At 41.6% G+C, this 23,778-nt stretch overlaps 1 protein-coding gene and 1 long non-coding RNA gene across 2 annotated transcripts in view; both read left to right on the forward strand.

Annotated features, from left to right (window-relative positions):
- Nucleotides 1-988: 988 nt before the first annotated feature.
- LOC139032409 (uncharacterized) lies at nucleotides 989-16,322 on the forward strand. Its single transcript, XR_011484948.1, has 2 exons — nucleotides 989-1,735; nucleotides 15,750-16,322. It is a non-coding gene; the product is annotated as an uncharacterized lncRNA (long non-coding RNA).
- Nucleotides 16,323-18,660: 2,338 nt separating this feature from the next.
- The window catches only part of NDFIP1 (Nedd4 family interacting protein 1), a 48,908-nt gene continuing 43,790 nt past the window's right edge, over nucleotides 18,661-23,778 (forward strand). The window contains exon 1 of the mRNA XM_020902854.2: nucleotides 18,661-18,937. Within this exon, the coding sequence (XP_020758513.1) occupies nucleotides 18,875-18,937 (63 nt within the window). The 5' untranslated portion in view covers nucleotides 18,661-18,874. The remainder of the gene's footprint in view (nucleotides 18,938-23,778) is intronic.

Here is a 23,778-nt window from a genome sequence, read left to right on the forward strand (position 1 = left end):
GTTATGCCCATGTTTCAGGCACTGGGCTGAGTACTTGACAAACAGTATCTTGTTTGACTTCTCATAGTAACCCTATAAGATGGTATATTTGCTTGAGACTACAATTTGGTTCCAAATAGGAAAAGGAGTACGTCAAGGCTGTATACTGTCACCCTGCTTATTTAACTTACATGCAGAGTACATCATGAGAAATGCTGGGCTGGAAGAAGCACAAGCTGGAATCAAGATTTCCGGGAGAAATATCAGTAACCTCAGATATGCAGATGACACCACCCTTATGGCAAAGAGTGAAGAGGAACTGAAGAGCCTCTTGATGAAAGTGAAAAAGGAGAGTGAAAAAGTTGGCTTAAAGCTTAACATTCAGAAAACTAAGATCATGGCATCTGATCCCATCACCTCATGGGAAATAGATGGGGGAGACAGTAGAAACAGTGTCAGACTTCTATTTTGGGGGGCTCCAAAATCACTGCGGATGGTGACTGCAGCCATGAAATTAAAAGACCTTACTCCTTGGAAGGAAAGTTATGACCAACCTAGATAGCATATTTAAAAGCAGAGACGTTACTTTGCCAACAAAGGTCCATCTGATCAAGGCTATGGTTTTGCCAGTGGTCATGTATGGATGTGAGAGTTGGCCTGTGAAGAAAGCTGAGTGCCAAAAAATTGATGCTTTTGAACTGTGGTGTTGGAGAAGACTCTTGAGAGTCCCTTGGACTGCAAGGAGATCCAACCAGTCCATCCTGAAGGAGATCAGTCCTGGGTGTCCATTGGAAGGACTGATGCTGAAGCCGAAACTCCAATACTTTGGCCACCTGATGCAAAGAGTTGGCTCGTTGGAAAAGACCCTGATGCTTGGAGGGGTTGGGGGCAGGAGGAGAAGGGGACGACAGAGGATGAGATGGCTGGATGGCATCACCGACTCGGTGGGCATGAGTTTGAGTAAACTCCGGGAGTTGGTGATGGACAGGAAGGCCTGGCGTGCTGCGATTTATGGGGTCGCAGAGTCAGACACGACTGAGCGACTGAACTGAACTGAACTGACAATTTGGTTACATAAACCTAAATCCTGACAATGGTGGCTTAACCCGCTAAAGATTTGTTTTTCTAATGCAACATGAAATTTAGAGTATGAGGTCCAGGAGTAGGACAGCAGCTCTATGAAGTCATCAAGGATCTGGTTTATTCTGCTTTCTGGCTCTGTCATTCTTAATGTGTGGCTCTTGTAGCTGGAAAGATGGCTACTGCTCCTCTAAATGTCATTTCCATGCTCTAGGTGGGAACAGAGGGAAGATTTAAGGGCAGAGAATATATCAGATGAGTATCTCCCTTTTGATCAGGTATATGCCAATTTTCTTAGAAGTTCCTTATATAAGAAACATATGAGTACTGCTTATATCTCTTTGGTCAAACTGGGTCACGTGGCTACCCCTAACTGCAAGGAAATCTGAGAAGTGAGTTTTTTTTTTTACTGTGCTGGGTCTTCATTGCTGTGCACAGGCTTTCTCTAGTTTCAGTGAGTGGGGGCTACTCTCTAGTTGCTGTGCATGGGCTTCTCACTGAGGTCGCTTCTCTTGTTGCAGGGCATGGGCCTTTAGGGCACGTGAGCTTCAGTAGGAGTGGTGCTTTGCCTTAGTTGTCCCGCAGCATGTGGAATATTCCTGGACCAGGGATCAAACCCACATCCATTGCATTGGCAGATGGATTCTCAACCACTAGACCGCCAGTGAAGTCCAAGGTGAGCATTTTTAATTGGGCGCATTGCTGCCCTGGATAAAATCCAAGTTCTGCTGGTAAAGAGAAAAGGAAGTAGATATTATGTAGTGAATTAGTTGTGTTGGCATGGCAAGGTTCCATTATTATATGCTCTAAAGAGTGACAGTCATAAGTACTCTAGGTATTCTGTGTGTTCAAGGTAAATGGAAACACAAAATGTTCTGAAGTTTGTGTAGAATTTTGGGTGATTGGATTAGGGGAAAAGCATTTTATTTTACAGATGGAGAAACCAAGGTTATAAGTGGCAAAGTGTTTTACTTAAGATATAGCATCTAAAAAGATTGAAAGGAGAAAAAAGAGACGTAGAACTAAGATTTAAACCCAGCACTGACTAATTCCTAATTTCTTAAAAATTAGGCGCTCTGAGATTTAAAAATAGTTAAATTATGATTTTTTTGGAATTGAAAAATCTATCTTTTCAAGATAGATTTTCACAGTAAAACATTTATCATTGATTAAGCACTTACTGTATATGATTTTTAAATGTATTATCTCATTTTGAAAATGGCTTTATGTTTTTTAATAAGTATTCTTAATCATTGTAAAAAATGAAGTAATACACACAAAAAAAGCCCCTTAAATCCCCCAAACAAAGCTGCCCAAGCAGTATGGAGAAAAATAAAGGGAAAAATATCTTAAGAAATCCCACCCCAGGACTTCCCTGTTGGTCAAGTGGCTAAGACTCCACACTCCCAATGTAGGGTGTTGGGGTTTGATCCCTGGTCAGGGAACTAGATCCCACATGCTACTACTAAAGATCCCACATGCCACAGCTAAAATCTGGTGCAACCAAATAAATAAATGTTAAAAAGAAAGAAAAAGAAATCTCAACCCCAGAGGAAACCAAGATTAGCATTTTGGTAAACATCTTCCCAGACATCTCTCTTTGCAGATTCACATATTAGATGTGTGTTTAAGTACATGAGTGGGAGCAGACTATGTGTTTTCCTATAGACATAAATTGTCCCAGTTGATCATTCCAACAACCTGTAGTCAAAGCTATGGTTTTTCCAGTAGTCATGTATGGATGTGAGAGTTGGACCTTAAAGAAAGCTGAGCGCCAAAGAATTGATGCTTTTAAACTGTGGTGTTGGAGAAGACTCTTGAGAGTCCCTTGGGCTGCAAGGAGATCAAACCAGTCCATCCTAAAGGAAATCAGTTCTGAATATTCATTGGAAGGACTGAAGCTGAAGCTACAATAATTTGGCTGCCTGATGTGAAGAATTAACTCATTGGAAAAGACCCTGATGCTGGGAAAGACTGAAGGCAGGAGGAGAAGGGGATGACAGAGGATGGGGTAGTTGGATGGCATCACTGACTCAATGGACATAAGTTTGCGCAAGCGCTGGGAGTTGGTGATGGACAGGGAAGCCTGGTGTGCTGCAGTCCACAGGGTCGCAAGGAGTCGGACATGACTGAGCGACTGAACGGAACTGAACTGATGGGTTGGGTATTATTATTTCCATTTCATAGGCTTAGGATAGTTAGGTGACATGCCCCAGGACATACAGTTAGAAAGTGGTAAAATAAGGCTAGTTTCAGTTTTACCTGAACCAACCACCCCAAATCCCTGGCAGAATCCCATATCCCTGGCAGAATTAGAATTGAACAAAGCAAAAGTCTCTTTGTCTGAAGAATTTTAAAAATATAGATAGATAGATAATAGATTGGCATACTATCAAGACACCTTGGTGATAGGAAAGCACAGGTGGCTCGGTAGACTCAGCAGTTGTCATGAATAGCTCATTATGAATAAAATAAAGCATTTTCAGTGCCAGAGACTTCTGAGACATGTTAATCAGAAGTCTGTGTGAAGCAGTGCTGCACCCAGAGTGACCCCACCTGACCCCATCAGGTGACTGAGTCTTCTAGGACTGTCAACATTACCTGCTTATGATCTTTGCAAGTCATCTTCACTCTGGTGCATTACAGATGGCTTTTTTCATACCATTCCCCCACCCCTAGTTCTACTGATGCTTTGCTTTCTAGTTGTATTTGCCAGATGTTTTGGACCAGGCTGAAATAATCTTTGGATCTGTAGGAGTTTGAGTGAATGAATGAAATAAGGGTCCCTCCACTCTTTTTGCTGAATAGCTTTATCAACTGCCAAGAGGCCCACTGAAGTCACTAAAAGATGTTTTGCCATTAATAGGGTACTGATTAAATTATGACATGTCCATATGTTGGGAAACCATATGCTAATAAAACAAATGGGGTGAATCAGGAAAGAATGCCAAGATGTATTATTTAGTAAGAAGGAAAAAAAAACAAGGTGCAGAACATAACATAGAGCATTATTTCTCTCCCTTTTTTTGGTAAGTTTTAAAAAATGTGTGTATACATACATATACTTTTTCTGAAAGGACGCATAAAAATTATTAATAGCTAATAGTTGTTACCATTAGAAAAGCTGAACTGAAGTTATCACTTGTTATTCTATACTTTATTTTATATTTTCATACTTTTATATTATTTTATACTTTAATATTTACAATCTTGAACCTTATACGTGTATTACTAGTCTAATATTATAATAATTATCTAGTGTCAATAGGAGTGATCTAGAAAGGGAGAATAGGGGTCATTAAATGTTTTCTCCTCTGCACTTCTCCATGCTTAAAAACTATTCAAACTTATTTAAAAAAAATCTCTTCAGACAGATTTCCTTCCTCCTTCCCTGGTCGCTCAGATGGTAAAGAATCTGCCTGCAATTTGGGAGACCTGGGTTTGATCCCTGGGTTGGGAAAATCCCCTGGAGGAGGGCATGGAAACCCACTCCAGTATTCTTGCCTGGAGAATCCCATGGACAGAGAAGCCTGATGGGCTACAGTCCATGGGGTCACAAAGAGTCAGACACGACTGAGTGACTTAACACTTTCATTAAAAGAACGGGAAAATTCATAAAACAATCCAAAGGAACACAGTCTGAGAAGCGGTGTAACTGACTGCAGTTTGGGGAACAGATTTCTTTTTTTCTTTTCCAGTTACTGTAATAAATCAAGCAGGACAGCCAAATAGTGCCAGTTCAGTTCAGTGGTGGTGGCTGCCCTAACCTTATGGGGAAGAACTGAGAGGCTGTGTCCGGGCTTGGCTGTGGCTGGTGAGCCGTGGCTGCCCTGGGGGTGAAGGTGGGAAGTCAGGAGGGCAGATTTCCCATGGGTCGATGTCGCTGAGGGACGAGTTCTCCTCAAGTTAGTTCCAGCCTCTTCCCAACACCCAGCATGCCAGCCCATCACAATGTGCTCACCACAGTGTGCCCCCCACAATGTGCCAACATCCCAGGGGGAGAATCTAGATTTAACAGAAACATGAGAGAACATGAAACCCAATGGTGCATGAAATTATCAGTGAACACTGGGAAACGTAAGTCACAGCTGTTTGTTTTAGGACAGGGTGAAAATCACCATTGTTTCATGCCAATAGGGGCTAAAGCCAGAGAAAACCTGAGTACCTGCTAATCAAAAGGGCCAACACCGCCCTATCAGATAGTGGCCCTGCCATATCCCTCATCCTTAGTGAGCTTCTTTGGCTGAGAAGGAGATAGAACTAGGGTGGTGTGGGCTGAGACCAGCAATTTCATCTCCAGGGTCTCTAGGTATGTATGAGGCACCAGGGTCGCCACCTCTGAAGAGGTGACATCTCAGCTGATTGCCAGTAATACAAAGGAGCCAGCCACTGATGCAGTGTGACTGCTGCCTTCAAGTTGAGGTACTGTGGGATTTTTCAGGCACTTCCAGATCAACATGTCACCTCTGGCGTGGTAAGACTGCCAAAGTCTCACTAAGGGCAAAGAGGCATTTCCTGAAAGGGACTTTTTGGACTTCTTTTGGACTTTTTGCAGCAGCTTTTCTTCAGTGCGTCTGGTGGAGTACACGGCTGTCTGGACCATGAAGGTGCTTCTTGCACTGCCTGCTGCCAGCACTGACTAACTGGACTTAGTGTTGCTTAATATAGCAGCACTGAGTGGTCTGTTTATCCTGTTTCTCCCAGAGCTACAATTAGCTGGCACTGAGGGGTCAGGCAGCCCTGGGAGGAGGTTTGGGAGCTTACAAGGCTAGGTCTGTTCACCTCCAGAGGCATCTTTGGGATTTCGTCAAGTCGATTTGATTTAGTATTTAAACTCTTTTGTTTGCTTTTATTTTTCTTTCTCAGTACAAACAGCAAAGGATGACCCCCCCCAAAAAAAAAAATCCCTCTCCTTTCAAAATTGGCAGATGAAAGATATGAGTCAGCAGGGTTGCTTGATTTTCTACTATGGGTGCCCCATCCCTTCCCGAAAATGCTAGAGATAATCCTCCATCTCCCCTGCCTTGGAGAGACCATGATTTGTCCCTTAGATTTGGGTGAAGCCAGCATGATGGGAGTAAGTGACTGGGACAAAGACTAGAAATCTTATTTCTAGACTCACCTTGTCTCATTCTTTCTCTTAACAAATATAGTACATTTATGGTGCTCCCACCAAAGATGCAGCCCTTGTGTTTCAGCACTTAAGAGTCTAGCAGGGGAATTGCTTCTGTTAATAAACCCTATGTCTACCTTTGTTTTGCTTGTGATTTCTTTCCCCGAACCTTTCTGTGGCAATCCTGCTCATGGCAGGTTTACTGGGCAAAACCTATTGAATGTTAAAGCTAGTTTAAAATTTGAACCTCTAGTACCTAAATAAGTGAATGAAGGTACTTGGATCCTGTTCCTGCAAAGAAAAGAACTTAAAAGGGGTAGTGTTAGTGAGTCTGTACACTGTACTTCAGCATCATTCCCATCTTTATCACCATATCATTTTGAATTCACCTAGCCATGTCCTTCACTAGACTGCCGTTTTCTTAATTAATTTCTTAAATCTCCTTTGCTGAGTGGTGGTTCAGATTAGCATAGACTGACAAGATCAAGGTCTTTGCTATTGAAATTATATTTGGCTTTAAAGAAATGAGGCTAGGGAATTCCCTGGTGGTTTAGTGGTTAGGACTCTGCACCTCCATGCAGGTTGCCTGGGTTTGATCCCTGGTCAGGGAACCTGAAAGCCAAAGGAAAGAAAGGCTCAGAGGAAATAAACTTTTTGATATCCTGAACAGATAGCACATGGAATTGGTATGACAAGAAAGTATAGGGCTTTATATGGCTTCCCTGATAGCTGTTGGTAAAGAATCTGCCTGCAATGCAGGAGATCCCAGTTTGATTCCTGGGTCAGGAAGGTCTGCTGGAGAAGGGATAGGCTCCCCACTCACTCCAATATTCTTGGGCTTCCCTGGTGGCTCAGCTGGTAAAGCATTTACCTGCAATGCAGGAGACCTGGGTTCGATCCCTGGGTTGGGAAGATCTCCTGGAGAAGGGAAAGGCTACCCACTCCAGTATTCTGGCCTGGAGAATTCCATGGATTATATAGTCCATGGGGTCACAAAGAGTCAGACATGACTGAACGACTTTCGCTTTCACAGGACTTTATACAGAAGATAATTCCCCTTTTAAAGGAAGTGCAGAGTTCACACAAAAAAAGTGAAAGGGAAGTCATTTAGTCCTGTCCGACTCTTTGCGACCCCATGGACGGTAGCCTGCCAGGCTCCTCCATCCATGGGATCTTCCAGGCAAGAATATTGGAGTGGGTTGCCATTTCCTTCTCCAGGGGATCTTCCTAACCCAGGGATTGAACCCAGGTCTCCCTCATTGCATGCAGACTCTTTACCCTTTGAGCTACCAGGGACTCCCTTAGCAACATTATTCCTAACAGCCAAAAAGTGAAGAGGATCAAAATGTCTATCAACTGATGAATGGATAAACCAGCTGTGGTATATCCATACCATGGAATATTCACTAACAATAAGAGATGAAGTAAGGATACACATGCTATAATATGAATGAACTTTGAAAACATTATGCTAAGTGAAAGAAGCCAGTCACAAAAGGTCACATGTATGATCTATTTATATGAAATGTCCAGATTAGGCAAATCCATAGAGATGGAAAGTTGATCAGTGTTTGCTGGAGGCTGTGAGGGGTGGGGGAGAAGTGAGGAGTGACTGCTTACTAAGTGCAGGGTTTCCTTTTGGGGTGGTGAAAATGTCTTGGAACTAGATAGATGTGATGGTTGCAGAAGATAGTGAGGGTACTAAATATACATTTTAAAAAGTTAATTTCATGCTATATAAATATCTCAGTTTAAAAAACTAAGTAGAAATATATGCTAAAATATGGATAAACTTTGAAAACATGCTAAGTGAAAGATGCCAGACACAAAGAACCATATACTGTATGACTCCATTTGTATGGTTACATTTGTAATGAAATATCCAGAATAGTCAAATCCATAGAGACAGCAAATAGATAATGGTTGCACAGGACTGGAGATCTGAGAATGTAAAACTGTTCCATGCTGCATATATCCTTAAAACCATTGAATTGTACATGTTAAATGGATGAAGTGTGTGGTATGAGCGTTGGATGTCAATAAAGCTTTTACATTAAAAAAGGATGTATACATTTAAGCTTTTGAAAAATTGAATCATTTCAGGGATAGTTAGGGTAGCTCGCTATCTATAGCTTGAAGAATCCTATCTCCTTAGTTTATCTAATTTGTGTGCTGAGTTTGTGAAATTGAGTTTTCTGAAATGCAGGAGTAACAATGAGCATATGAACAGGTGACTGAAAAAAGAACCAGGAGTTCAGAAATAAGCATATGTATATAAGGAGATTTTGTATATGATAAAGGAGATGTTTAAACTTTTTTTTCCAAATTTATTTATTTTTCGGCCACACCATAGAACACGTGGGATCTTAGTTCCCTGACCAGGGATGGTACCTGTGCCCCCTGAGTTGGAAGTCTTAACCATTGAACTGCCAGGGAAGTCCCAAGGTGAATTTTTAAATGATTATTCAAAAAAATGGTATGAGATCTAACTTGCCATTTAAAAACCACCACCACCACCAATAACTGAATTTCTACTATATTCCTTGTTCCCAAGTAAATTGAATTGGATCAAATAAGTATACGTTAAAAAGAAAACCATGAAGTTACTGGAAGAAAATATAGCTGAATGTATTCACGATCTTGGGGGTGAGAAATATCTTCCTAAATTAAAGCAAGGCTTTGTTTTGTTTTTAAAGGATACATAGATTTGACTACATTTTTTAAAAATGCAAAGGACTTCAATACAGCAAATAACCTTCTCTCTCCTCTTTTCTTTTACTCAGTCTGTTAAAATTTGATCAGTCTTTTAGGGTAGAGCTAAAATTTCCTTCCCCTGTGGTATCTTTCCCAAACATTCTAGCACATACCATCATTTCTTCCTCTCCTGATCAGAAATACAGGGGTGGAAAGAGGAGGTGGATGGGTTGTGTTTTCAAAGCACTGTGTTGAGGATTCTGAGTTGTGTTGACCTTGGTGGGAGTGATGGAATTGAGTGTCGCTAACTGTCTGGGCCTGGGGTAGGTGGCCTTTCCTCTGCCTTTGGGTATCCCATTCTAAGTACCTAAAGCTCAGGGAGCCACATCTTAGACTTCTTTTTTTTTTTAAGTCTTGAATTTTGCTACCATACTTCTGTTTTATGTTTTGGTTTTTGGTTGCAAGGCATGTGGGATCTTAGCGCCCTGACCAGGGATGAAAGCCATGCCCCTTGCATTGCAAGGCAAAGTCTTAACCACTGGACTGCCAGGGAAATCCCCACACTTCTTGTTCTTAGTGATATGTCTTTGTGTTGCTGTTGTTGGTACTGCTTTTATATTCCCTTAGAATCTCTCATGGAGCTATGTACAAGAGTGCCCAACAAGTATGGCAAAAACCACTACAGTATTGTAAAGTAATTAGCCTCCAACTAATAAAAATAAATGGAAAAAAAAAAAAATAAAAGTTCTGTTCTAATAAAACTTTAATAAAATAAGTGGATATTATAAAAAGTATGATTAATATAAATGCTATTATAAAGGGGAAAAAAAAGAGTGCCCAACAAATACTATAATGATGCTGTAAAAAAAAATACTATAAACAGAGTATGATGGCATTCTGAAACCAGGGCTTTCCAGGAGCTGAGTGGTTCCCAAACACAGAAAATACCCCCAAGTGACCTCTAGTGTATGGTGTGGGGGCCAGGAGGGTGGCATGGACTGGGTGTGCTGGTCAGAACACATCTTTACTTTTTATTTAAACAAAACCTGTTTACCTTCAACTATACCCACTGCATGTGGGCTTTGTATGTGGGCAGGAAATGAAAGGGTTTGTTGAAACAGAGAAAGCTGCCCATGAAGTAAGAATTAACAACCTATTTACTGAATGAATGAATACGTGAATAAAATAAAAAACCCAAAACAGCTCTAACATGACAAGGTGTTCCATGGAGCTCAAGCATCACATGCTTCTGGCAAGAAGCTAGCGAACAGGTCTTTGTATTAAGACTAATTCCAGGTTAACACAGCAGCAGAGACTCAGCGGGAAGGTCTGCCCACAGTTGAACAAGGCTCTCTTCCTGTCTCCTCAGTTCTGCTGGTTGGTTGAAATTCATTCCTACTCTTTCCGGCGTCTTGCACCCTGTTTTAGCTGGCATCAGCCCAGCCTCAGGACTGCTTTTTTGCAATGGTTGGTCTTAATCTCATCTCAGCACAAAAGGAGTTAGCCATAGAAAGCACAGGCCATGAAAACTCCCTGGGTCTCTGCGGCTGGAAAATCTGTGTCACCAGAGGTATCACTAGAGAAGTCATTTCTTCCGCTCACTGCCATTCTGAAGATGCAGGGAACACAGGCAGAGGCCCGTGATAGTTCCTGGTATTTGCAGGTTTCAAAGTACTTTTATATACATTGTCCCTTTTAGTTGATCTTCAGGAGGTAAAAGACTAAGCCAGAGACCTACACCTTTTTCCTTGAAATCTATCTATTTTAGAAGAGCAGTTTTTGCCAAAATTCATATGAAAGGTTGTTTCCTCTTGCTTTCAAGACATTTTTGTCCCTTCCTCAATAAGGGAAATCTAGACTCCTGGTGGGAGGCAGGCTTCTGGTTAGGCAGCTGCTGGGTTAGTAAGGACGGGCTATACCTGGGGTAGTGATGTCTGTGTTTGGAAGGGAAAAGGGAGTGACATTTTTAGGCTGCAAGCCTCTTCTGGGAGAGTTGAGGACAGATCTATTTTTAGAGGCATTCTGTGCCACCCACAAAGAACTCAAAAGGTAACCAAGCACCTGGCAGGTTTCCTGTGGGGAAAGTTGTTAAGAGCTGGAGAGCTTCTGCGTATTCTGAGTCATGATGAAGTTTGACTTCATCATCAATCTGATTCACAGAGAGCACAAAACGCCCCCACCCCCACCTGCCCCCAGCCTTGTTTTGAATCATATTTGGTTGCATGATGACAGCACACTTGGAGATGGCACAAATTCTCAAATCACAAAAGATTGGGCCTCATACTCACAGAGAGGCCAAGGTGATGTGTGTTAACACCAAATGGTAGATGGTATAGTTCCAATATGGAAAGACTCTCGTATCGGGTATCAGCTCTGCCACTTCCAGGCTATGTGATTATGGGCATGTGACTTAACCTCTCTGAACTCACTTTCCTCATCTGTAAAGTGAAGCATCAAGTCAAATGATTTCTAAAGTCCTTTTAGCCCAAGTCTTCTATGACACACACAGAGGCAAGATAATTTTCAGGCAACTTCTTCTTCCCTCATCTATAGAAAAGATGGATATAGACTCTATCTCATGTATTTACTGTGAGTGGAAAAAAAAAGATAATAAATGCAAACTGCTTGACACACTCCCTAGCATAAAGTCAGTGCTCAATAAATGTTATTAAAGCAATGTTTGTGTGAACAGTGACATCACAGGGAGCTTTGTTAGCCCAGTGGATAATAAAAAGTGTGCCTGAAGACTTTTTATGGTGACAAACAGCAGTGGGAATTTAAGCTGGTATTCCGGATGGCCTACAGGTGAGTGTACTGACCATATTTGCCAGTGGAATGACACTGGCTTAACAGGTAAAGGGAAGACTAGGTAAGGAAATGTTTGGTGTTTCAAGAGCCAACCGTGCAGCTCCCATCCCACCACCGAGTAGATAGCCCGTTAGACCATTCAAAACCAAAATCTGAGGTTTTGTGACCTGTTTTGTCATCATCGATTCCGGAAAGGCTGTATTCCCAGGGCGCCATCCACCTAGTAGCACCCTCCTATTAGAGCACTGCTGATACAAGGCAAGGAATTTGGTATACAAGGTGGCTTGTCTTTGTTCTATCTACAAGTTTTTGTTACTGAAGATGTGGTGATGTGGCCAAGACCCACACAGGAATAATGTTAGAGAGGAGTTCCTGAATAATTTGGCCTGGATGTCAACACTGCTTAAAAACCAAGGTATTGTTCCCAGGTCTGTATGTAATCTAAGTTAAAGCTAGAGATTCTCTCTTGTACTTTGCCTGAGGTCTGCTCTAAGTTGCCTGGGAAGAGTTTCCTGAAGACCTATACGAACCAGCATGCAGGCCCACAAGCTGCTGCTGAGTTTAAACCAACATCAGTATCTTCCAGAGGGCGCTCCCCCCAACAGGTGGCTTCTCTTTGTCATAATTAGCACACACTGTTTCTCCCCTGACGCACCACAGGCATAAATATGAGCTTTAGTATTTCCCTTGTGTAATGGTGTTTCTTATGATACTCCCTAAACACAGTAAGGAAACTACCAGCCTGGGAAATGTGAGAAGCCCTTTTCTTACCCTTCCAATCAGCCTGAGGGTTAGAGATTTAAGCATTTCCCTAATCACCTTGTTCTTTTTTTCAAGGAACTAGTTCATGCAATTGGTTGGTACATTGTGTCCAAAGATGAGGATCAGTCACTTGATTTCCTTGTGGACGCTTTGCTGTTCCTCATTCTTTTGCCACCCACAATGCCCTTAAATAAATTGTGAGCCATTTGTCAGGGGAGGGATCACTCAAAGGTTTTGTGGGATCACCTCCGATGGTTGCAGATTGTATATTGCCCAAATGCAGGGTGGGGGTGTCAATTGCATAGACTACAGTGGGATGGCCATTCCTGAAGTGGAGCAGTGCACAGTTTGCACAATCAGGTATGACAGTAAATACATGGACCAGCTGTAGCATCATTCATAGCAGGGAAGATTCTCAAAACTTAAAGCATGTATTTTGTTCAGGACAGAGGGGTAGATCAGTTTAGCATCTTTGTAATTAAATATTAGTGAAGGCTCTTGGGAGAATTTTTTCCATTGGTTTCAGTATCTTTCTTTTGTTTTGTTTAGCTCAGGTTTACTATCAATTGTATAACAAATGAAATCTTTACTATAATTGGATGACAAATTAATGGTTCACCTGTAAGATGTGTATTACTTCATTTTTGGGTCATCCTCATTCTTGATGTTATTTCAATCAGACAGAAGCCACTATGTATCAGGCTCTGTTCACACAGAGACAACAGTGAACAAGAAGGCAAACTCTATTTCATGTTGCTACTCTTGTCTTGCTGCTTCTTTCTCATCTACTCTAATCTATGATTTCTTGTTATACCATAACCACTGAAATCCCTTTTAGATCAAGACAGTGTAAAAAATAAGTGAATACTGTAAATATCTATGTACCTAACAAGGCACTAAAATATATGAAACAAAACTGACACAACTGAAAAGAAGGATAGACAATTCAGCAATAATATTTGAAAACTTTAGTAATCCACTTCTAATAATAGCTAGAATAACTAGGCAGAAGATTAACATGAAAATAGAGGGTCTGAATTAACTGTAAGCCAAATAGACCTAATAGACACCTGTAGAACACTCCACCCACCACCAGCAGAATATACATTCAAATAAACATGGAACATTCTCCAGGATAGACCATATGCTACAGCATTGAGCAAATCTCAATACATTTAAAAGGACTGAAATAAGGCAAAGTATGTTCTTCAACTACAGTGGAATGAAATTAGCAATCAATAACAGAAATTTGGGAAATGCACGATTATAAGGAATTAAACCACACATTTCTAAGTACCTAATGAACCCAAGAAATCACAAGAGAAATTAGAAAATCCTTAGAGATGAATGAAAATAAAGCCATAACATACCAAAACTTATTAGCTGTTAACTAAAATAAGTAAATAACCACTCTTAGCATTTCTTATGGAAAAGGAAATGGCAACCCACGCCAGTATTCTTGCCTGGAGAATCCCATGGACCGAGGAGCCTGGTAGGCTACGGTCCATGGGGTCACTAAGAGTCGGACACGACTGAGCAACTTCACTTTCACTTTTCACTTTCATGTATTGGAGAAGGAAATGGCAACCCACTTAGGTATTCTTGTCTGGAGAATCCCAGGGACAGAGCAATCTAGTGGGCTGCTGTCTATGGGGAATTGGAACATGACTGAACATGACTTAGCAGCAGCAGCAGCAGCATTTCTTAATATCATTTTAGAGAATAAATGAAAAACTATTCTTTTGTAGTTTCAAGTTCTAGGCAGAAAGCCTCAGTACTTGCCCATATTAGTGCTAAATTAATATTTGTTGAATGAATCAATCAGTTGCATTCCAGTGGCTGGAAGGTAAACTAAGGAATCAGGAGTATATCTCATGTTAGATTCCTACTTGACTAATCCTTTTCCTCTGACTTACTTTTTTGCATAAGCCAATTACTTTTTAAAAGCTTTTATAAATTCCCATCCTCTTCACTCTTTCCCTTTCTTCCCCATTAGGTCTTCTGCATTACTCTGTGATTTAAACTTCCTACTCAAGTTCTTAGCACAGAAACTTTTTTTTGTTCTACTGTGAAGCTAGGGATTGGACCACTGCCTGATTGTTAAATCCAGTCCACCACCTGCTTTTGTATGACCTGCATTAAGAATAGGTTTTACATTTTTAAATACTTGAAAACAAAAGAAGAATATCTTGTATTTCACGTGAAAATCATAAGAAATTCAAATTTCGATGTCCGTTAACAAAGCTTTATTGGAACGTAGCCACACCAATTTGTCCAGTATTGTCTATGACTGTGTTCATGATACAATGGCAAAGTGGAGTAGCTGTGACGGAAAGCTTGTCACAAAGCCCCAAATATTTATTAGCCCATATTACTATTATTTTGTGTACTCCTGTTCTTAAGCTTTTGTACTAGCATATTCGTGACTTGCTATGCCTTTCCCTCTTCCCATCATGACTAATCCTTATTCTCATTCAAAAACCTTTCTCCTCAATCCTTACTTTATTATCACACCTGGTTACATACTTCTCTTCCCCAGCTCTTGGCATTCTTTAATATAGGCCAACACAACTATAATTAACTTGAGATTTTTATATTTAAAAATATGTCTTGAATATGTGTTTCCTATCTTTTCTATCTCATTGTGAAGACTCCAAGGTTCTTCTGTGTTCTGTATTTCCCTTCATACACAGAGCAGTGCTCAAGTTTAGTTGACAGATGTGAGTTTGCATTTTGGTTCCACAACACCTTAGCTGAGCAAGTGATATACATTTCTTGACTCTCTTCATTTGCTGAGGGTTTAGCTATGAAGGTTACAGAGATGATGTATGAAAAGGTCCAAGACACAGGAGGTGCTCCACAAGCAGTAGTAATTATTAGTGGATAATTTCTTTATTTGCAATAGGAAACTCATAGTGATGTAGTGAGAATTAAAAGAAATAGTAAGTCAGTAGAAATGGCAATGCATTGTTCAGCTGGAGCCCTGAAAAGATAAACTGGAGATACTCAAGGCCTGAAATGAGATATTAGACCAGTGTGAGACTTTGTTTAAAATTTAACAAACCCTTCTTGGTTACTCATTGAGCTTAGTACTGCCTTGGACAGGCCTCAGGTGAAAGACAGAAGACTATATTGTGGATATTTTTGTTCAAAGTGGGGTTCAGTTCAGTTCAGTTCAGTTGCTCAGTCCTGTCCAACTCTGCAACCCCATGAACCACAGCACGCCAGGCCTCCCTGTCCAATTGGGGTAGGGGTGGAGAAACAGACATGAGCTGTGTTCTTACTTGTCCATAATCTTTCTCTTCTCTCTCAGGATGGATGATTCAGAACCAGCAGTTCACATAAAAAGTATTGCACATGGAAAGTATTACTGCTATTCTGTGGGGAAATAAGCTTCTAAGTGCTGCAATATGAAATTAATAACTTTCTGTGTGGAAACTCTCTTGACAACACCTCGAGATAAAGCCAAAGAGTGCAATTTTTACAGCCTTGGATTATCTTTTCTGACTGCTTGGCTGGTAGCAGGCATGGATCGGTGAGTCAGAAATTCAGAGTTTTCCCCTTCACTGTACAGTTTGCTTGCCAACTGCAGACCTTATACAGCGGTGACTCAATTTCTCAATTCCCCAGCTCACCCAGCCATTGAATCAACACACATCACCTCAGTTTACTTACAAAAGGCTTTTTTTTGCCACACCGTGCTCCTTTTATGGGAGTTTAGTTCTAGGGATCAAACCTGGGTCCTCAGCAGTGACAGCATGGAGTCCTAACCCCTTGATCTCCAGGGAGTTCCCAGTTTACTTACAAAGGGCTTTGGGGGAACTCAGAGGAAAAAAACCATCTTCATGGTTAACACAAAACATTTTGGTTCAGGACATCAGAAAAAGAGTATGAAAGGGAGTTTGGAAGCTGAATATCAACTTTTTTTTTCTTTTGAGAGAAAATATTCCTGTGAGAAAACGCAGTATTTATCTTATGATAAATATGTATGTCCACATGCAGGGAGTATATATTAATAGCTGTTGAGGGAGAAAGTAATTTAGGAAAGAAATAGATGGGAAGGACAGCAACTTCTTTTCCACAAAAGCCACAAAAGTGCTGCAGACACGCATGAAGATGGCAGCTGTTGCTCCAATAGCCATATGTTTTAGCACAGACATCTTCTGTTTTTATTCCTTCTTACATGTAAATTTAGAAAATCTGGGCAAAGAAGTCTGGATTTCTACTTTCCATTGATGAGATTTTTTAAAATTTCAAATTAGATTTTTTCCCCCTTATATAAGACCACAAGGTAGGGTTATGTTTGGATTGATTCACTGTATACATCATTACATTTGAAAGTTGTTTTTCCAGATAAAAATGAACATTTGTGGGACAGACTAAGGAGCAGACCACTTGGAAACACTCAGATTGGCATTTTGCTGGATTTGTTCACTCTCCCACAGTGAAAATTTGCGAGACCAGTGCTTGAAAATAGGAACTGACTTCTTGCAGTTTGGATACTGGCAAGAGGCACAAGAGACCCAGGTTCAGTCCCTGGGTTGGGAAGATCCCCTGGAGAAGGGAATGGCAACCCACTCCAGCATTGTTGGCCTGGGAAATCCCATGGACAGAGGAGCCTGGTGGGCTACAGTCCATGGGAGTAGCAAGAGTCAGACGTGACTGAGCACACAAATAACACACACGTGCTCGGGCACACACATACACACACACACAGAATTGGAAGTGAGGAAGAGAAATATACAGAATTTTTGATTCTGTATCTGTTAATTATGTATCTGTTTGATTATCTGTATCTGTATCTGTATTCTGTTGATTATGACTGGCTCCTACATACAGAGACCTCAGGGTAGGCTCAAAACACACAGTTGTGGTTTAAAACATGTAGTTACCTAAATCTGAATATTAGAAAATAAAACAATAATGATAGTAGTGCCAACTCTAGACTGCCAACTTGGAAAGGCAATCAAGAAGAAACAGGAATAACAACAAGCTTCAGAGATCAAGTATTTTTCTGTGTTGGCCATGTGGGTAGGAGCAGTTCCAGATGGCTGGGTATGATAGAAACAGCAGACCTCAAATGCCTGCTCCAGGATCAATAACTGTACTGTGCTAGATGCTATGGGAGATATTTCAAAGATAAAATATTTCAAATATTCAAAATATTCAAAAATATTCAAAATATTTCAAAGATAAATAGTGTCATCTTTAAAAAGTTTATAATTTGATTGTATGATAATGGTTAAGAAAGCTAGCTTGATGAGTTTATAACCCAACTTTACCCTTTACCAGCTGTGTTCTTAAGTAAAATATCTGTCTTCAAGCATAACTCCCCCCATCTGTGACACATCAATAATTGTATCTCCTATATGGCCCTTCCCCTGCCTCCTTTCCATTCTTCCACAGGCAACCTCTTACTTTCTTCACCATCTTTGCATGCATGTTCCTTTTCCCTGGAAAGCTCTTCATAAGTCTACATCTTTAAAGTTTTGCCTTTCATGACACCTCCTCAGACAGCTTTGGTTCAGAAAACATCGTGTCTATATCCACAGAGGCTGTTAAAATACTAAAGGACTACATAAAAATAGGGGATGCTATTATTATCACCCAGGGGTCAAGAAGGTTTCCAGGATTTAGGATCAGCAAACTTTTTCTCTAAAGGGCCAGATAGCAAGTAATTTAGGATTTACAGGCCATAGTAAACAAACGGGAGCAGCTGTGTTCCAAATAAAACAATCTATGGACACAGAAAGGTGAATTTCACATGCTTTCTACAGTCACTGAACCGGATTTAGCCTCTGCCCTTTAGTGAACTGACCCCTAGTCTACGAAGGATGGCAGACAAGAAGGAAGTGGATAAGAACTGAGATACTGCAGCCAGATAGATACTAGGGGTCAGATGGCTGCTGTGGGAGACTGTCAATCTCCTTAGGCACCAACGACCTCTAAAATGGGGCTGTGGCCTCAGTCTGGGGTGTGTGAGGAGGGATCAAAGTAGTACGCAGAGAAAGCTTGGTGCTTAGAACCAGGCACCCATCACCAGCGTCGCCCTCTCTGCGGTGACCTGCAACCTGTTTTGGAAGGAACCGACTCGACGCCTCAGCCTCGGGGCGCGGAACGACGGGCGGAGCCCACAGCGGGCTACTGCACCGCCGGGCGAGGCCGGGCCTGACGGGCCGGGCTGCGCGAGTCGGGGGCGGGGCGGCGGCGCAGCGTCGTCGTCGTTGTCCCCGCCTCCTCTCCAGGGGCCGCGTCTGAGCCTCGGCGGCGGCGGCGGCGGCGCTCACTACCGGAGGAGAGCGGCTGGCCTGGTAGCAGCGGCGGCCATCGAGACCCACCCGAGGCGCGTCCCAGTCGGCCTCCCGACGCCCCCAGGCCGCAGCGCCCGCGCCCCTTCAGCTCGCTCGCTCGCCCTCCTTCCCTGCAGCCGGCTGCGCCATGGCGTTGGCGTTGGCGGCTCTGGCGGCGGTGGAGCCAGCCTGCGGCAACCGGTACCAGCAGGTGAGCAGCGCCCAAGTGCCCCCCCCCCCCCCGCCCCCGCCCCGACCCCGGCCCGGCCCTGCCCGCTGGCCGCTTCAGGCCTCCTCTCCGGCCCCGCCTGTAGCCAACTCGACGCCGCGGCTTGCCAGGCCTTGCTGGGCCTGGGCCGGCCGGGCGGGCCCCGGGCTCGGATTCGAGGCGGCCGCGGGCCGGGACCGTCCCTCCGCGACGCGGGGCGGGAGTCGGACGGTGGAAGAACCTCCGCCCTGCAGTGTTTTCCGCATTTCCCACGGCGGGCAGGTCGCCGGGTTAGAACCCGAGACCCTCCGGAGGCTTTGACCTGAGGGCATTCAGTTTGTCTTTTTCCACCTTGAATTTGATGTCACTGGAAAAGGGGTGGGGGAAAAAACACCAAACCAAAAACGTGAAATGTAAAGGAAATTAGGTGGAGAGAAGATTAAAATCCCTGCTGCCGACAGCTCTCCGCTGTGAAATGCGATTACTCAGGGTTTCAGAGCCTAGTCTGCTCGTCAAAACCCATTCCCCTCGCTTGCGTTTAAAGACAGACGTCAAAATGATACGAGGGACAAGTCCCAGTTCGCAGTAGATTTGGAAAACGCGATGTTTAACTAGTGATGCCCCTAAAATGTCGAACTACGTAACGTTGCAGGCTGCAGGGCGTGTGCCCGGCTGTGTGTTTTCCAAGCTTGGAAGTGACGTTTAAAGAAATTGAATAGCATAGCTGGGGAGAAAATGTATAGGGGATGGGTGGATTATTATCTCGGGTATCATTTCTTAATTGAAGCCCTAGGGGAAAAAGCTGCTTGTTTTACTCGCCTGTCTGTAGCCTGATTTCCCTCGGAAATTCGAGGGAGACATTTTGCAGGGTTTTTAGAGGTATTTAACACATCGTAATTGTGGGAACTGATCCAGGTGGCTAACTGATGTTGACTGGAATCGCAGGTATCTGCGTGCATTTTTTTCAGATGCTTTCAGATTAATTTGCATATAAATGGAATTGTGCTTTTATGAAATTAAATGTCCTATCATAGATGATCTACAGTTTTATATTTTATAAGTGAGGAAAACCAATATGATTAAAACATGTAGATTAATCCTGGTGGGGCCAGTTGCTGGGTTTTTTTTGCTATCATCAGCTCTGTGTTGTAATTTCCTCCCTCCTACAGCCTGACTCCTCATATGACTAATTTTAAGAATTTAGCTTTTTGGTTTCATAAGCACACTCAAATTGTGGCAATGCAGTCTAGTCCTTAGTTCTTTCACAGCCTGGGCTACGTGCTTTTTTGTATGACCTTGGGCAAGGCCCTGGGTTCCTCTCTGCTTTAGTAAAATACGAATGACAGGTATCACTTAACTGTCACCGAGGTGTTCACAGATCACATGTATCCCATATTGTGATCTAGTTCATTCTTTCATCTTGCCTAGGATAAAGCAAACAAGCAAAAAGCTGAGGCTTTTCTTTGTACTGCCATCTTCTTGAGCTATTAGGTAATGTTGACATACTGCTAGAAACAAGAAAAAAAAGGTGAAGTATTAAAATTACGTATTTCTTGGTGTAGTGGTTAATAGCTTTAAATATGCAAAATTGAGGTATGTTAAGGACAGGCCATCTTTTTTACTTAAAAAAAAAAAATCATTGTTTTGAAGAAATGTTCAAAAGAATAATGGAAAAAAGAACTGACATTCCTAGAAAACCTGCAAAATATGAAAGCCAAAACATAAAACAAAACCCAAAGCAAAACCAAAACCCCACACCGAAAACCTATCACCTATTGATAACCAAAGTTAATATTTTGTGTATCTTTGTGTACTTACAGCTGTGTAAATATATACAAGAGTAGATCAGTGTATGTGTCCAGATAAGGAAAGTTAATATTGATTGAGCATTTACTCTATGCCAGTCATGGTACTAAGTACTTTGCATCCATTATTTCACTTAATCCTCACAGAACCCCTTTGAGACAGCATTCGATGTTGTATAGATGACGTTAAATGATGAAGTCAAGACTCTCTAGAGGCTCGATAACTTGCTCAAGGTCACAGCTTCTAAGTAGTGATTACAAGGGTAAATACTCAACTACTTAAACACAGGCTTATGGCCCAAATATAAGCATATACATTAGCAGATACATACATATGCATTTGTATTGTCTTACGCAACCACACATATGTACTCAGGCACATCTTTGTACATACATGCAGTTTTATGGGCCCCTGATACTTTCACACACTTTGTGCATATGTGTACATGTATGTTTACATACCTACATGTTCTGAAACACATTTGTCTTCTCAAGTTTGCATGTGTGTGTATTGAGCACATATATGTAGAAAGGCAGACACTATAGCTGTATAATGAGATGGGTTCATATTTTAACATCTGCATAGCATGCAATTGTATGGCTAGACTGTAATTTAATCAGTTGCCTGTTGTTGGTCTCTAAGGGTGTTTATAGTTTTTTTTCAGTCACTAAAGTTTCTTTTACATACATCTTCAACTATTTCCTTAGTATAAATTTGTAGTGGGTGGAAATGCTTGGTCAGAGAATATACGTATTTAAAAGGCTTTCGAATTATGGAATGTTGTTGAATTGTCTAGGCAACCTGATAGAAGCATGGTACTTTTTGGTTGTCACAAAGGGACCTCTGACTTCTATTTGATATGGTTAGTCAAATTGAGCTGGTCTTCTAATGAAGTAAATGTAGGAGAAAACTATGATTCATTCATAACTGCAAGCAATGGTTTTGCCTTTATGGTCTTTTGATTGGTAGAGCAATATGTCCCTAATTTGAATTTAGCATCACCCCAGACTATACAGATAGTCTGGGCTCATAAATTTCCTGTGGCTTTATTTTTTTCTCTTTGTGTTTTAAAACATGAGCTTGTGCCTCCATACATTCTGAAGCACTGTTTCAGAAAGCTCTAGGTAGGCCCAGTGTTGAGAAACTTGTGTGCTCCTCTCTCTGAGGCCATTTACCCTATTCATCCATTCCAAGCTACCTGTGCCTCACTGTAATAGATCATGGGCTATATCGTGCATTTTCCCAAATACTTCCTGAAATGTTTTGAGATATTTGGATTTAAAACCAGTGAAAGTAGGCAATGATGACTCTGCTGTATCTGCTTAAAAACAGGCTGCAGAATGTTTGTTTTAGATGACTTCCTGCCTGCTAAAGAAGTGAGTTGCTTGTGGCATCACTAATAAGTTTGTATTGTAGTCTGCTGGCGTTGTAGATCAGCTTTGGGTAAGTTCTTTCAGGATTGTGAAGGAAGGTTTTGATAAATGAGGGAAAGAATTTCATCTCTGGCAGGCCAAACATTTTGCATGTTCAAGTGTTAGATGACGTCATGATTCTAGAGGAAGGAGTGAATGCGTCCCCTGTGGCTCTTTTTTTAATTTTTATTTTGTTTAGTATATTCACGTTGTTGGGCAGCCTTCATTTCACCACCCTCCATTTCCAGAAAATCCTTACCCCTTAAACAGTAACTTATTTCCCCCTCCCCAAGCCCCTGACAGCCACCATTCTGCTTTCCATTGGTGAATTTGGTTACTCTGAGTACCTCATATAGGTGGAGTAATACAGTATTTATCCTTTTGTGGTTGGCTTATTTCACTTAGCATAATGTCCTCATGGTCCATCCACATTGTGTCATGTGTCAGAATTTCATTCCATTTTAAAGCTAAATAACATCCATTGTATGTGTATACTATATTTTGTTTTATCTGTCAATACATTTTAGCCATTGTGAATAATACTGCTGTGAATAACAGGTAAATAAGTTTCAAAAGAGTCCAAGCTTTGAATTCTTTTAGGTATATACGCAGAAGTGGAATTGTTGGTTTATATGGTATTGCTTACCTGGTAGCTCAACTGGTCAAGAATCTGCCTGCAATGCAGGAGACCCCAGTTTGTTCCTTAGTTCAGGAAGATCCCCTCGAGAAGGGATAGGTTACCCACTCCACTTTACTTGGACTTCCATGGTTGCTTAGATGGTAAAGAACTCACCTGCAACGTGGGAGACCTGGGTTCGATCCCTGGGTTGGAAAGATCCCCTGAAGAAGGGAAAGGCTACCCTCTCCAGTATTCTGGCTCAGAGAATTCCATGGACTGTATGGGGTACAAAGAGCCGGACTCGACTGAGTGACTTTCACTTTCACTATGGTATTGCTATTTTTAATTATTTGAGAAACTGCCATACTGTTTTCCATAGCAGTGCACTGATTTATATTCCCACCAGCAACGCATAAGCTTTCCAGTTTTGTCACATCCTCATCAACACGTATGCTTTCTGTTTGTGTTTTGTTTTTGTTTTTGATAAAGCCTGGGTGTAAAGTGGCATCTCATAATGGTTTTGGTTTGCATTTCCCTGATAATTAGTGAAACTGAGCATCTTTTATGTGCTTGTTGGCCTTTTGTACATATTGGAGAGATGTGTATTCAAATCCTTTGCCAATTTTTGAATTGGGCAAATTCAAACGTTCAAATTTTTGAATTGTTTGCTTCTTGTTGTTGAGTTGTAGGCGTAATTGCTTTCTTTTTTAAAATTTTAATTGGTTTGCAATACTGTGTTAGTTTAAGGTGTATAGCATAGTGGTTTGGTATTTTCTCAGGTTATAGTCCATTATAGATTATTACAAGATAATGAGTATAATTCCCTGTATATGTATATTCTTGTTGCTTGTTTATTTTACATATAGTAGTTTGTATCTGTTAATCTTACACCCCTAGTTTGTGCTTCCTTCCTTCACTTTCCCCTTTGGTAACTGCAGGTTTGTTTTCTGTATCTGTGCGTCTGTTTTCCATATACATTCATTTGTATTATTTTTCAGATTCCACAT

This window comes from Odocoileus virginianus, chromosome 3, assembly GCF_023699985.2.
Source record: "Odocoileus virginianus isolate 20LAN1187 ecotype Illinois chromosome 3, Ovbor_1.2, whole genome shotgun sequence".
NCBI classification, from domain to species: domain Eukaryota; kingdom Metazoa; phylum Chordata; class Mammalia; order Artiodactyla; family Cervidae; genus Odocoileus; species Odocoileus virginianus.